We start from the raw sequence: 12,631 nt of genomic DNA, 5'->3' as shown, positions 1-12,631 counted from the left end.
TTGCCTCCCTCTCTTGATCGAGCTTATTTAAATCGACTTTTGACCTAGTCCCTCCATAGAATCCACTCTAGTCACGAGCACTAGTGGCCTCTACCTGACTAGATCTGGTAATAAATGTTCAGTGTACATCTTGCTTGATCTCACGTTGGTGTTGGACAAAGCAAAACATTTCCTCTTCTTGCAGAATTCCACACTCTCCTAGTATCCTGCCTCCCTCATGGTTACTCCTCCTCTTCTGACCCCTAAATGGTGAAATGCCCCAGGAGTCAGTTTCCAGACTCTTCTCTATCCATATTCTTTAGGAATTTCACTAAAGCTCATTTCTTTACTACCATTTATATGATGATTTACAAGTTCATATCTCAACCCAAACCTCTTTTCTGAACTCTGGGATCATGTACTAGAATGCCTACCTAACATCTCCATGCTGATATTCGATAAGCCTCTCAAATTATCCCCTCTAAAGTATTTTTTGTTTTCTCCTCCAAGCCTGCTCCTCCCTATGTTTCTCTTCTCAGTAAATGGAACTACCACTCACACAGTTGTTGGCCTTGTCTGCCCCATTTCCCAAACTGGGACCATTACTGGTTTCTTTGTCTTTTTAACACAGCATCCATCTATAGGCCAATTCTGCCACCTCTAATTTTAAAATATATCCAGAATCCTACCACTTCTCAAGATTTCCTCCCATTAATGCCTTAGCCCAATCCTCTCTCTCACCTGAACTATTGCAATTGTCTCAAAAATGATCCCTCTGTATCCACCTTAGCTTCTCGTAGTCTCCATGTAGCAGGCAGCATGCCACTTCTAAGATGTAAATCAAATTATGTGTTCCTTTTTATTTTTGTGATGACTATGAGCAACTTATTTAGTCTCTATGTACCTTAGTTTTATCATCTGCAAAATGGAGATATTAATCTATATATTTTTATTTTATTTTATTTTATTTATTTTTTATTGTTGATAGTACTACATATGTCCCTCAACATCCCCCTCACCCCCTCCTCCAAGTTCCTGCCCCAATCCAGGCCTTCACCACACTATTGTCTGTGTCCATTGGCTATGCATATATGTTCTTTTTAAAGACCCCCAATGGTTTCTCTTCACAATTGGAATAAAGTCCAGTTCTCAAAGACCCTGAAAGATTGACCCCCTGGCCACTCAGCAGGCTCCAGCTACAGGCATCTTCTTGCTGTTATTTCCCCAGGCCAAGCAAATTTCCACAGGGCATTTGCCTGGATTTTATCTCCCCAGATGGTCACATATTTCCCTCCCTCATTTTATTCTGCTCAAAGGTTATCTTTTTTAAAGACTTTCCCTGACAAACCCCTCCCTATCTGATATTCTTTATCCCTCTTCACCCAATGCAGAAAAATTGGATGTTGACACCTTTTAATATTATTAAATATTAATTACATTAATATCAATAGTTTAATAATTAAAATTTAATCTTTGCTTCCATTTCCATTGCCTGCCTAGTTCCATGAGGTAGAGATTTTGAGTTGTTCACTGGTGTATCTTAAGTGTCTGAAAGTAGGCCTGGTACACAGTAGGTACTCAAGAGGTATTTGTTGAATGAATAAAAAATTTAAGCAATTAAGTCTTAGCTTAGGCTAGTAACCCCAATTTGTTTTGTCTTTCCACAATGCCTTATTCTTCAACATCAACTTTGCATTTCTTCTCTAATCTATCAGGTTTCTGATATGATTTGCTTAGGTTAGGTTAGCATTAGACATTTGTTAATTATCTTAATAGACATAGTTTTTCCTGTATTTTTTACGACTAACATGTCAAATTTTTAGTTTTTTAAAAATTCTCATTACCAATTCATTTTTGCCTATTCTCTATTTTTTTTAAATATATTTTATTGATTTTTTTACAGAGAGGAAGGGAGAGGGAGAGTTAGAAACATCGATGAGAAACATCCATCAGCTGCCTCCTGCACGCCCCCTACTGGGGATGTGCCTGCAACCAAGGCACATGCCCTTGACTGGAATCCAACCGGGGACCCTTCAGTCCGCAGGCCAACGCTCTATCCACTGAGCCACGCCAGTTAGGAATATTCTCTGTTTTTAATATAAATACAATTTTTTATCTTTTCTTCTTTGATTTTTTTTTTTGCATTTGTTTACTTTAATGGGATCCTATGTTACTAAATTTGTTTTGTATACTATTCTTGATGCCTAGGTTTGGCCTGGTGTTTTCAATGTCGAGGAATATTTAAGGGTATGCATTCATTTATTTAACCAGAAAAACAATATTGAAATTTATTACCCCTATACTTACAGCATAATTTGAGGAGGACCAGAAATAGTAAAAATAACAGTTTGTTTTCAGATTTGAGGTTAGTAGAAAACAGAAAGTTTGGCAATCTAGAAGAATATCTCCATGGAACTATCAGCAGCTTCTAAATAGAATCTATACAAAATTTGACTCTAAACGATATTTTTTACTTTTTCTTAAATGAAAAATTTTGGATTTTGAGGAAGTCTTTTGCAAGTGAATATATGCAAGGCCTTTGCTGTCCCCGAACCAATTCTCATCTCCTCTTGGCTAACATCCACCACAGTGCCCCATACACAGGAGTTACCCAGTAATCTTCTGGAATTAAATTGAATCTATTAAAGCAATCCTTTCATCTTCTAAATAATGAAATTAATTTGAAAACACTCATTTTTCCTATTAGGATTAGAATAATACTACATGTGTTCCTTGGAAGATAAGATGAACTAAAAAAGCACATTAAAACATTTATTTGTATAAAATATAAAATGAACACCAGATGATATTAGTAGATATTAACACCTAATATAGTAGTCTATTATTTAGATAGTTTACTATGTGGTTTTGAGCATCTATTCTAATACAGGGATTTAGTAATTTTTGTTATTCAATTTCTCATAAAATGCATACATACATGCCAACAGACAGACAGACACTTTCTGTCCCTTTTTCATGTCCTGTTCATGTCTAATCCTCCAAAAACTATCTTAATGAAATGTGAAAATTGGCCAGTTTAATGACATGGCACAAGGCAATTACTGTTTGATTATTTTAACACATCTTTTCTAACTAGTCCCTCAAGCCAGTCAGCCTGCCCTCAATTTTATCTCATCTTTTTTGAAGTTGTCCATTCTACATGTGGAGAGTTCTTCAGTAAGCTTTGGCAGTAGAAAAAAGTCTTTTACATTTGGACAAATTAAAGATTTAAGCGATCCAGATACTTGTGAGCCCTGTAGGAGTGTTATGTAGAAACAAAGCCAAGGAAAATTGTGTTTGAACTAGACAACATTTACCTTTGACTTTATTTCCATCTCCCCATCTCTACTATCTTAAGCCCTTATCCAAAGACTCAACATCATGAAGGTTTAAGCTCTAACTCCCTCCCAGCTGTGTTCTTATTCCCAACATGTCCACTCACTGAAGCTACCCATCTCCTCTTCATCTCTTTCTTTGCAATTTCTACACGGTAATTAGGTGTTCGGAACAAATGCATTTGCTTTAAGAACAAGTGTAAACCCAAGTCGGTAGCCTTGTCTTAAGTGTTCTTATCTTCCATTGTACTTCCAGATGAATCTGTGTTAAGCTAGCCATGTGAAATCAGTCCTAAATTCAGTGTCATCTCATATGTATAAGAAGCTCATCATTGAGAAACAATGTTCAGTGGGATTGTTTGAAGGGCACAGAATCTATCACTGGCACTCTGGAGCCCTGGAGAATTTTATATGGCACCTGACCTACCCATTCTTCAAACATATGGGAGGATTAACATCTGAAACCATATTCAGTGGAGGCATTTTTAGGGGGCTTTCTCTATTTTTTTCTGTACTAATTAATATCAACTCTTATGAAGCCAGTTTTGTTAAATTGCATATTCTTGGAAAATAAACATTTCCTTCAGGTAAAATAAGTAAATAAATGTTTTTTTAAAATAACACTCTGGAGGCCTAGTAGTTGGGTGCAGGAGCTTTGGAGTTCAACAGATCTGGGTTCAAATCCTATTTCTGCCTTAACCCAGTTACTAAAATTTTAAGTCTATTTCCTTATTTGGGATAAACAATACCAGTCCCTTCTAGATAACTGGTATTCAGATTAAAGAAATAGAGTTTACTCAGTGCTGCCTCAGTAATGTTAGCTCTTTTTGTGATCATTATTGCTGATATCACTTGGGTCAAGCCAAATCTGTAAGGAGTTAGGTATCTTCTCTAGCCCATTTCCCCCTCGCTCCCCCCTGGATTATGTTACTGACTGTTGCTATGGTGTGAAACCTCATTTCCAGTGAAGGTCAGTCTCAGAAGCAGCTCTTTAAAACCCGTTGTGGTATTTACCGTAAAGATGTCGGCAGGAGTACACTTTACACAATGTTCCTTTTTATGGGGACCTCCAGGTGAAGTCAGTGTCTTGTGTTAGTGCCAAGCAGCATTGTTCTTCTCAGCACCCGGTGTATTTTAAGCTCATGGACAGTAATTTGTATAACTGACAGAGTTTCCCTTTTTGACTTGGCTGCTAGAAAGCTTAGAGCCAAATGTATGGCTCATTTGTAAGACGTGCATCAGTTTTCATGGGGTGCATTTCAAGCTTCGTTTCTGACTCCCTTTTATGTCCCCGTCATTACTCATCTTTTTTCTTTTAGTCCCTCTTTTATTTTATGCTATTTAAATGTTATTTTAAAAATTGTTCTTGTCAATTGCCTTAAATTATTTCTGAAGCAAGATAAGGGGACTAGACAGATAAACATAGATAAATAAAACAAGGGTTTAGATAATTTAACTTATGCAAATGCCTTATAGCTTCTATATGTGAGAGATGTTTATTTTTTTCTAAGAAGATGCCTGTTGTATGAATTTTCCGAATGGTAAAATTTCAGACTTTGCAAGAAAGGGAAAGGACGAGGTTCAAGAGTTGACATGTTTTGCAGAAAGATTAGGGTGATTTGGGAAACCAGCAGGAGAACCACGGGGAGGCAAACTCTATGGCTCAGCATGGGAAACAGTGGCTGCTGTGTGATTGGATTAGTTAATCAGTTATTGTGTGCAAATTAATTTCTATAGTTCATAGAGACCATAGGAAGACTCAGGAGTCAAACTCCCGGATAGAAATCCTGACTCTGTCATGTTCTTGGGCAATTAACTTCATTATACCCCAGTTTGTTTGTAAAATGGAAATAAAAGCAGTACTTTATCTCATAGGGGTGTCAGGAAAATCAAAGGACAATCTGTGTGTGAAGTGTCAATACATGTTAGCTCTCATTCTTCTTGACCTTTCCACTTCATCCGTGGAGTTCGAAAAAGCTGCCTATTGTCAGTTATGTGAATGAATTGCACACTAGGTTTATTCAGGTAGGAGTGCTCCTGATGGCACTCCTTCTGACAAGAATTTTAATAAAAATATATGTGTGCTTTATACACAGGCCACAGAATCCACAATCCCTCAGGAATGTTTCATGGCAGCTTCAGACAAAGTGTATGTTTCTCTCTCTTGGGCTTTTTAATCAAACAGGAACTCAAAATAGCCTCTGTGAAGTATTTTATCCTGTCATTTTCATAGATTTGTCAGTGTTTTCTTCCTTATACACATGTTGCATTTACCTTATAGTGATAATGAAAGAAATGAACTGGTCAAATGTATTCTCTGAAAAGACAGTGTGAGGTGGGAAATGTCAACCACTAATGTTCTTGCCATTCCACTCTCCTTCTTTATCCTGCACCTCCCATAATAAAGAGAATGTTGCCTTTGCCTACTCAGAGTTTCTTCTTCCATCAGCATCTCATAATGTTCCATCATTGTCAGCCACCTGTCATACAAAAGGTGAAGTTTGGGTAGAGAGAGAGAGCTGGAGATACAGAATAAAAGGGGCAGGGTTTTTATATGCTGGCTCTCCTTGTACAAAATCCAAGTAATGGGTGAAATGGGGAAAATAGAATAGAAAATAAAAATATTACTTAAATTAAGCAAAACTACCCAGTATAAGGCTGGGAAATACAAGTCAGAGGAGAGAGAGAGACAGAGAGAATCAGGAAACTGAGTACCTGGGAAAGGGGTTTTTTGATGTTTTTGTTTGTGTTGGACAATGAGGACAGGCTCACAAGTAGCTTTAAGGTAGAAAAATCGGGGATAAAGAGAGGGTATATTTGATTGGAGTTGCTGTGGGTTATAGGCTTCTCTCTCTTGTTTCTTGAGCTGTGCAGTGAACGATTGGCTTGATTTTCAGTTACTTTTCATTGTTGGGTTACATTTCTTTCAATATGACTGTGCTCTATGAGACCTGGGGTTTATCACGGTTTCTTAGCTTTCTCTCCCTTCTGAGTGTAGCATGTGTATTCTAACTCTGTAACACAAGACATGTTTTCGACTTACCATTGAAGTCGAGGACACATTTTATGATTATTATTCACTTTGAAACTTCTCTCCCTAGCATGCTGCCTGTAGTTATTGTATTGACTTCTGCTGAAATCTGCACATAGATGGTGAATAAACTGGTGATGCCACTCTGATTAGTAAGAAGAAATACCTGGTTGTTGGCCTAGAGAAAAAAAAGCAGATAAAAGGAGAGCCCAGACACCATGGTGAGAAATAAAAGAGAAAAAGAAAAGGTTTTAAGTCTGTGGAAGCTGGAATAAAAGAGAGTAGTGCTTTTGGTGTCTAAAGAAGTAGGGTTGTATGGAAGATGAAAGGGGCCAAAGAGAAATTATATTCAGCCTCCTAAGGTGAGAAATGAAGACTGGCCTAGAAGAGAGGCAAACTGGAACTGCCATGAAAATTAAGATTTATCATCGATGGTGCTGCAGGAGACCGAGGCTCACTAATGAGTGGAAATATACAAAATGAGGAGGACTTAGGAATATGTGTCTTTTACCTTGGGTTTCTTTATCTGTTTTCTATACCTGCACTTACCTGGTTTTGTTTCCTAAATTAGCTCATCAACTCATCCACTTCTCTTACTTCCGCCTCTACCACCTTATACAAGATCTTATCGTCTTTTACTTGGATTCTTGCAGCAGCTTCCTGACTGGTTTCCCTGCTTCCTGTCTGGCCCATCCTCCAGTCGAGCTTCAGCTCCACTATCAAAGTGTGTCTTAACTGATACAAATTTGGCCATGCCTCTTACCTGTATGAATGGAATCCTGCTGCTCTTATTAAAAATGTAAAAATCCTCGGCATGGTCCTCATGACCTGGTGGTTATCTGCCCTTCCTCATCCTGTCCCACTCTCCCTCTCACTTTATCCTCCAGCTGTTTAAACACAGCACTCTCCCTTCTGCCACAAAGAGCTTTGTAAATAATGTTCCTTCCATCTGCATGGCTGCTGCATTCCCTCTTCTTGCCTCATCTCCCCTACATTTGGTTAACCCCTTCCCACCCTTAAGACCTCAGCTCAGTAGCACTTGTCAGGGAAGCCTGAACTGACTCCTCTAATTCTAGATGTCTATTTGCTGTAGATCTCTATGGTATTCTGTACTTTCTCTCAGAGAGCTTAGTTTGTATGTTTACTCGAGGCCCAGTGCATGGATTCATGCACCAGTGGGGTCCTTCAGCCTGGCCTGCGCCCTCTCACAATCCCGGATCCCTTGGGGCGTGTTGTACTGCCGGTTTCAGCCCGATCCCTGCAGGGGATCCGGCAGTCCAACATCCCCTGAGGGATGTAGTAGTGCGCGAAGTGGCTGGGGAGGAGCCCGAGCCTGGGCCCTGCGCCCGTGCTGCTCCCACTCATCCCGGCCCCGCTGTGCCTGCCACCTCAGCTCAGTAGTGCGGCGCCTGGCACCTGTCGGTCAGCTGAGCGGTGTTCCTGCTGTGGGAACACACTGACCACCATGGGCATCTCCGGCGGTGAGTGTCTGCCCCCTGATGGTTAGTGCGCGTCATAGTGACCTGTTGACGGGTTGCTCATTCGGTCGCTGAGGCTTTTCTATATAGAGATGTGATTATTTTATTCAACGTGTCTTTTCCCCTGGATTTGACCTCCCTGTAGTCAAGGCCCATGGTTATTTTACTTGTCTTGTCACCCCTAGTGCCTGGCAGACCCAGGCACATGGTGAGCAGCACTCAATTGATGTTACTGGCTGAACGGATGAATATGGACACTTAGTCCTTTTTGTTTTTGTTTTTATTGATGTTAGTGGAGAAGTTTTGGAGCACTTAAGAACACTAGGCTCTGAATGTTTGCAGTTATAACAGCATACTGTGAAGGAAGAGTTCAGTGTGCACATGGGCTGGAGTGTCCGTGAGTGAAGGGGCCTCCTGTCCTGAAACCAGAGCCACAGCAAGCCGAGGCACTCAGAGTGAGCCCTGACAGGAGCCTTCCGTTCCGCCAGTGGCGTCTCTGGGCATGGTCTTATTCTTCAGTACCACAGGCTTCTTCCCAACAGAAGCACTCCATCCAATGCCTAACATCCACTGTGTACTCTACCCCCCTAACTCATAGTGACATAGAAAGTGAAGAGTAAATAAACGTCAGTTCTCATGCATTATAAAGACTGCCCAGAAGTAAATCTCTTGGGCTTTAAAAATACCAGCATGACATCATAGGCATTGTCTACACTTATATTTCATTTGTTGCCTTTTTCATTCTACCTCTCACTGTCACTTTTTAATATTTTACTTTTAATATCTTTCACAGTATAACAAAATAACAAATTTAACAATTCATTAGGTTTGTGATTTAGCTACATAAACCAATTAGCTAGTTTTATTGACTTTATTTGATTTGATTATTTAGTAAACATTTATTGCAGATAACTATAGGGGTTTAAAAGTTTCAAATTTCTCACTAATATACAACTATTGACTACTTTTTTAAACCAAAGAGACTAGGGATTTCCCCCCTCCCCCCATCTTAATAAAACAACAGATATTTTCACACTTAACAGCTTCCATAATTCTGTGTGTCCTACAAATGAAGCCTAAATTCTTTGTTGTGGTATTCAGGGTACTTCACAGTCTAATCCCAGCCTGCTCTCCCCGCCCTGCACTCTCTTCTTTTCCCCTTTTCCCTCTCCCACTCCCCCACCTCCTCCACAGTCTTAGATTCTATGATTTAATCACTTATTCCCAAAACACTTTGAGGCTCTTTTAAAAGTACAGGTTTAGCTTCTATACTGAGAGCGAAGCAAAGGTGACCTCAACACTGTAGGAGTTGGTGTCTTTCACGCCACAGTCTGTATGTAAGCAGCACAGGGCTGACGTGGCAGCTCCCCAGGCCCAGGGACGCAGGTTCCTTCTGTCATGTTGCTCTGTTCTCTTGAACATACAGCTGTCTTCAACTTAAATGGCAGCTGCAGCTCTCGACAGTGTATCAACATTCAAGTCAGCAGAGAGGGAAAGAGAGAAAGGGGAAGCCACTTGACTGAGATGTTGGCACATTCCATTTCCACTCCTATCCTGTTGAACAGAATCTGGTCCCAAGGCCATACCAGGTTGCAAAGGAGGCTGGGATAGTCGCCCAGCAGTCACATGTCCATTTCTATTCTTAGAGATGAAGTAAAGAATGGCTAACGAGGGACGACTATGAATCTTTATCATACTATGTGTCTGTTACTGTGCTAAATGTTAGGGACATACAGATGAATAAGGACTGAATTTGGGGGAGAGCCGAGTTTAGTTTGAGAGACTTTGGCTGTAGCCCTGTCATCATATTATATCATGAATATTTAATCTGTATATGTACATGCTTCTATCACAGTCTCTGTAAACAGAATTTATTCTGTGTGTATTCTGTATATAATCTTGTGTGCTTTAGTATTTGCTGCCCCATTGCCTGGGAGTCCTCCTGCTCCCATTTCCCACTGGGCGTAATTCTCCCCACTCTGTAAAGCCCAGCCCCAGAGTTCCCACCTGGTGAAGCCTGTAGTGCGGGCACAGGGACGATTGTGTCGCTGATGTTCCCATAGCACTCAAACACTGTTCTCTTCGCTCTGTTTTGTTACACGTGCCTGGAGACATGTGTGGGTTGTATTTTATTTATTTCCTATCCCCACCATGTAGCACAGTGCTGACGAAAAATGAAGGTGCTCAATAATTGCTTACACGAATCAAATTAGTCATCCTTTCATGAATTCTTGAATGGCAAGGTGGGTGGTATCTCAGCTGAACTGAGGATCTCTCTCTTATTGTGTATAATAATACCATAGTTGATGAAAAGTTCAGTGAATTACAAATCAAATTCAGAATCATCGAAGAGATGATGTCCCCAGTGTTTTCATTATATTCTAACAGTGGGTTAATTTTTATTCTTTTTTATTCAGTTATTCTAATAAATGTGTCCTGGTTGGTGTTGATGAAGGTCCTGAAGGAAAAGGTTGATTTTGAATTACATGTTCTCCTTTTTAAAGAATATGTCTTTATTGATTTTAGAGAGAGAGGAATGGGAGAGGGATAGAGAGATAGAAACATCAGATGAGAGAGAAACATCAATCAGCTGCCTCCTGCATGCCCCTACTGGGGATTGAGCCCACAACCCAGGCATATGCCCTGACCAGGAGTCAAACCAGTGACCTCTTGGTTCATGAACAATACTGGCCGGCCTGCGTTATATGTGCTCTTATATTCCTATATTTCTCACTTAAGATTTACAAAAACACACACATATTGAAATCCTACCTGCTAGGAATATGTCTTGCCTGGTCCAGTAAATATAGAGTTCTTTCCAGAACTTCCTTCAAAAGCCAATTTGCCTTATGATTCAGAATTTTATTTTAGGTTTGCGATGTAATCACAAAAGTAACCTTATTCCCCATCTACCGTCTATCCATATTTGCCTTTTGGACCTTCAAATACATAGAAAATTAATTAGTATATGACAAAGCCATAGACTATTTATAGCCTATTTAAATTATATAAATTAGTAGGTATTAGTAATATTATTGCTTAAGCTACTTGTAGACAAAACACTTCACCATTTGGGGCCTCAGTTACTATACTAGTCAAATAAGAACATAGAACAAAGGCAGGAAGTTTTCTTTTCCCCTTTTTTTTTTTTTAGCTCTAATAGCCTCTTAGACTATTAATAATAATAATATAGAGCTGTTACTTTAAATCAGCGGTCGCCAACGGGTGGTCCGCGGACCGCAGGTAGTCCGTGAAGTCCGAAAGGTTGGCGGCCGCTGCTCTAAATCATAGGTTTTAAGGAAATGTTGGTAGTATTGAGAATTAATAGGTTTGTACTTTCCGTGGGCCCAAAGAGCATCATGGTGGGTGCTGTTAATCTGTGACATGAAATAGTTAACACATCTTCTCAGGTGGCAGCAGTATGTGGAGGGACCTGGGCATGGGGGCAGGTGTGGATCATTGTCTGTGGCACACTAAAAGCCTACATGCACCATTGCTTATTAGCTTGCTGGGTATCATACAGTTAATAATTTTATCCCCAGATGCCTGAATAATTCATCTTTTCAGGTGTGGCATGTATAAGGCCTTTTAGGAAGAATGTTATGATCAGCTCAGAATCTGCAAACTTTGTCTTTAGAGAAGGATATAAATTACAGGTTACACGGAATAGTCATTTGTAAGATCTCATGCTTGGAAAGCAGCCTTATTTAGTTTCTTTTTTAATCTAAATCATAGGTGATATATTACCTAATTAGTTAATTAGCTCAGACTCTGATCAGATTTGCTTGCTGGAGTTATGTTTATTTAATGTGCTTTAACGTAGAAAATGAATATTTGGCAGTGAGGAAAAAAAAGAAGAAAAAAAAACACACCACAAAACACAACAACAAAATGACAACTGTGTTAACTGCAGTGATTGAGGGAGCCGGGTCCTGAGGCCACTCCAGCAATCCCTTCTACAATTCATGTGAAACACGTACTTGGAGACAAAGCGTCTGACAATTTGGAGGGTGGTTCTGTGGTCCTAGGAATCCAGAGTGAATTAAAGTCTAGACTCGGTAATTTTTCAGGCTAAACGGAGGAGGGAGAAATCGCAGATCAGATATGCCCAAAGTGTTAGAGAGGGAACGCTGAAGCAAGGATGCTGCTGCCAGCCTGTGCCGGGAAGCAGGCAGCAATGGCAGAGCAGGCCGGCAGCAGCAGCATTCTCAGAGGCAGTAACAGGCAGCATCAGGGGTAGGCCTCCTCTAGCACAAAGCAGGAAGCGGCCGCCTTGTGAAATGCAAGATTCTCTGATGTTCGAAAATCTCCCGAGTTGAGAATGGCTATTGTACAAACGTTGCCAAGAAACTCGAGTGATCCGCCGGCTGTAACCATGTGTTAGCAATAGTTATTGCAGGGAAATGAATGGCACCTTTGGTAAATTTCTGGTCAATCCACAACTCTCTGAAGAAGAAGATATCAAATTACCTGAGAAAGAAAAACTGGCAAAACAAAGTTTGGGCATGCCTGCAGGAACATGGTGTTTTTAGAAACTACCTAGGAGGCAGAAGCCAAGTGTTGATTTGCCCATGCCTCTTACCTGGGAGCTGGAAGGTGGGAAGAAATGGACAGTGGCTCCGATGAAAAGACAAGGCACAGTGCAGCTGGGTGAAGCCACACGCTGACTGCATTCTGCACCGCTCTTCATGCAGTGCTGTGGGCTGGTGCACCGGCGGCGAGTACGGGTGTCCTATGTAAGTTTCTCTTGCTGTAGAATTGCAACAAGGGGCTGAAAATACTATTCGTGTCTGTCTGGTGCATGTTGC

General features: G+C 40.4%; 1 protein-coding gene across 8 annotated transcripts in view; it reads left to right on the top strand.

Annotated features, from left to right (window-relative positions):
- Positions 1-12,631, top strand: part of CACNB2 (calcium voltage-gated channel auxiliary subunit beta 2) — a gene marked incomplete at its 5' end in the record, with an annotated part of 387,111 nt that overhangs the window by 111,901 nt on the left and 262,579 nt on the right. For 2 of the 8 annotated variants that reach the window (XM_080640732.1, XM_080640729.1), the window contains one exon: positions 12,362-12,559. The exons of the other annotated variants lie outside the window; for them this stretch is intronic. In XM_080640732.1, the coding sequence (XP_080496858.1) occupies positions 12,512-12,559 (48 nt within the window). Of the gene's footprint in view, positions 1-12,361; positions 12,560-12,631 lie in introns of those variants that run through there. 8 annotated transcript variants of the gene reach the window in all.

Source organism: Plecotus auritus (assembly GCF_963455305.1).
Source record: "Plecotus auritus genome assembly, chromosome: 1".
NCBI classification, from domain to species: Eukaryota; Metazoa; Chordata; class Mammalia; order Chiroptera; family Vespertilionidae; genus Plecotus; species Plecotus auritus.
Note: the sequence above shows the minus strand (reverse complement) of the source record. Positions and strands in the feature narration are given on the sequence as shown.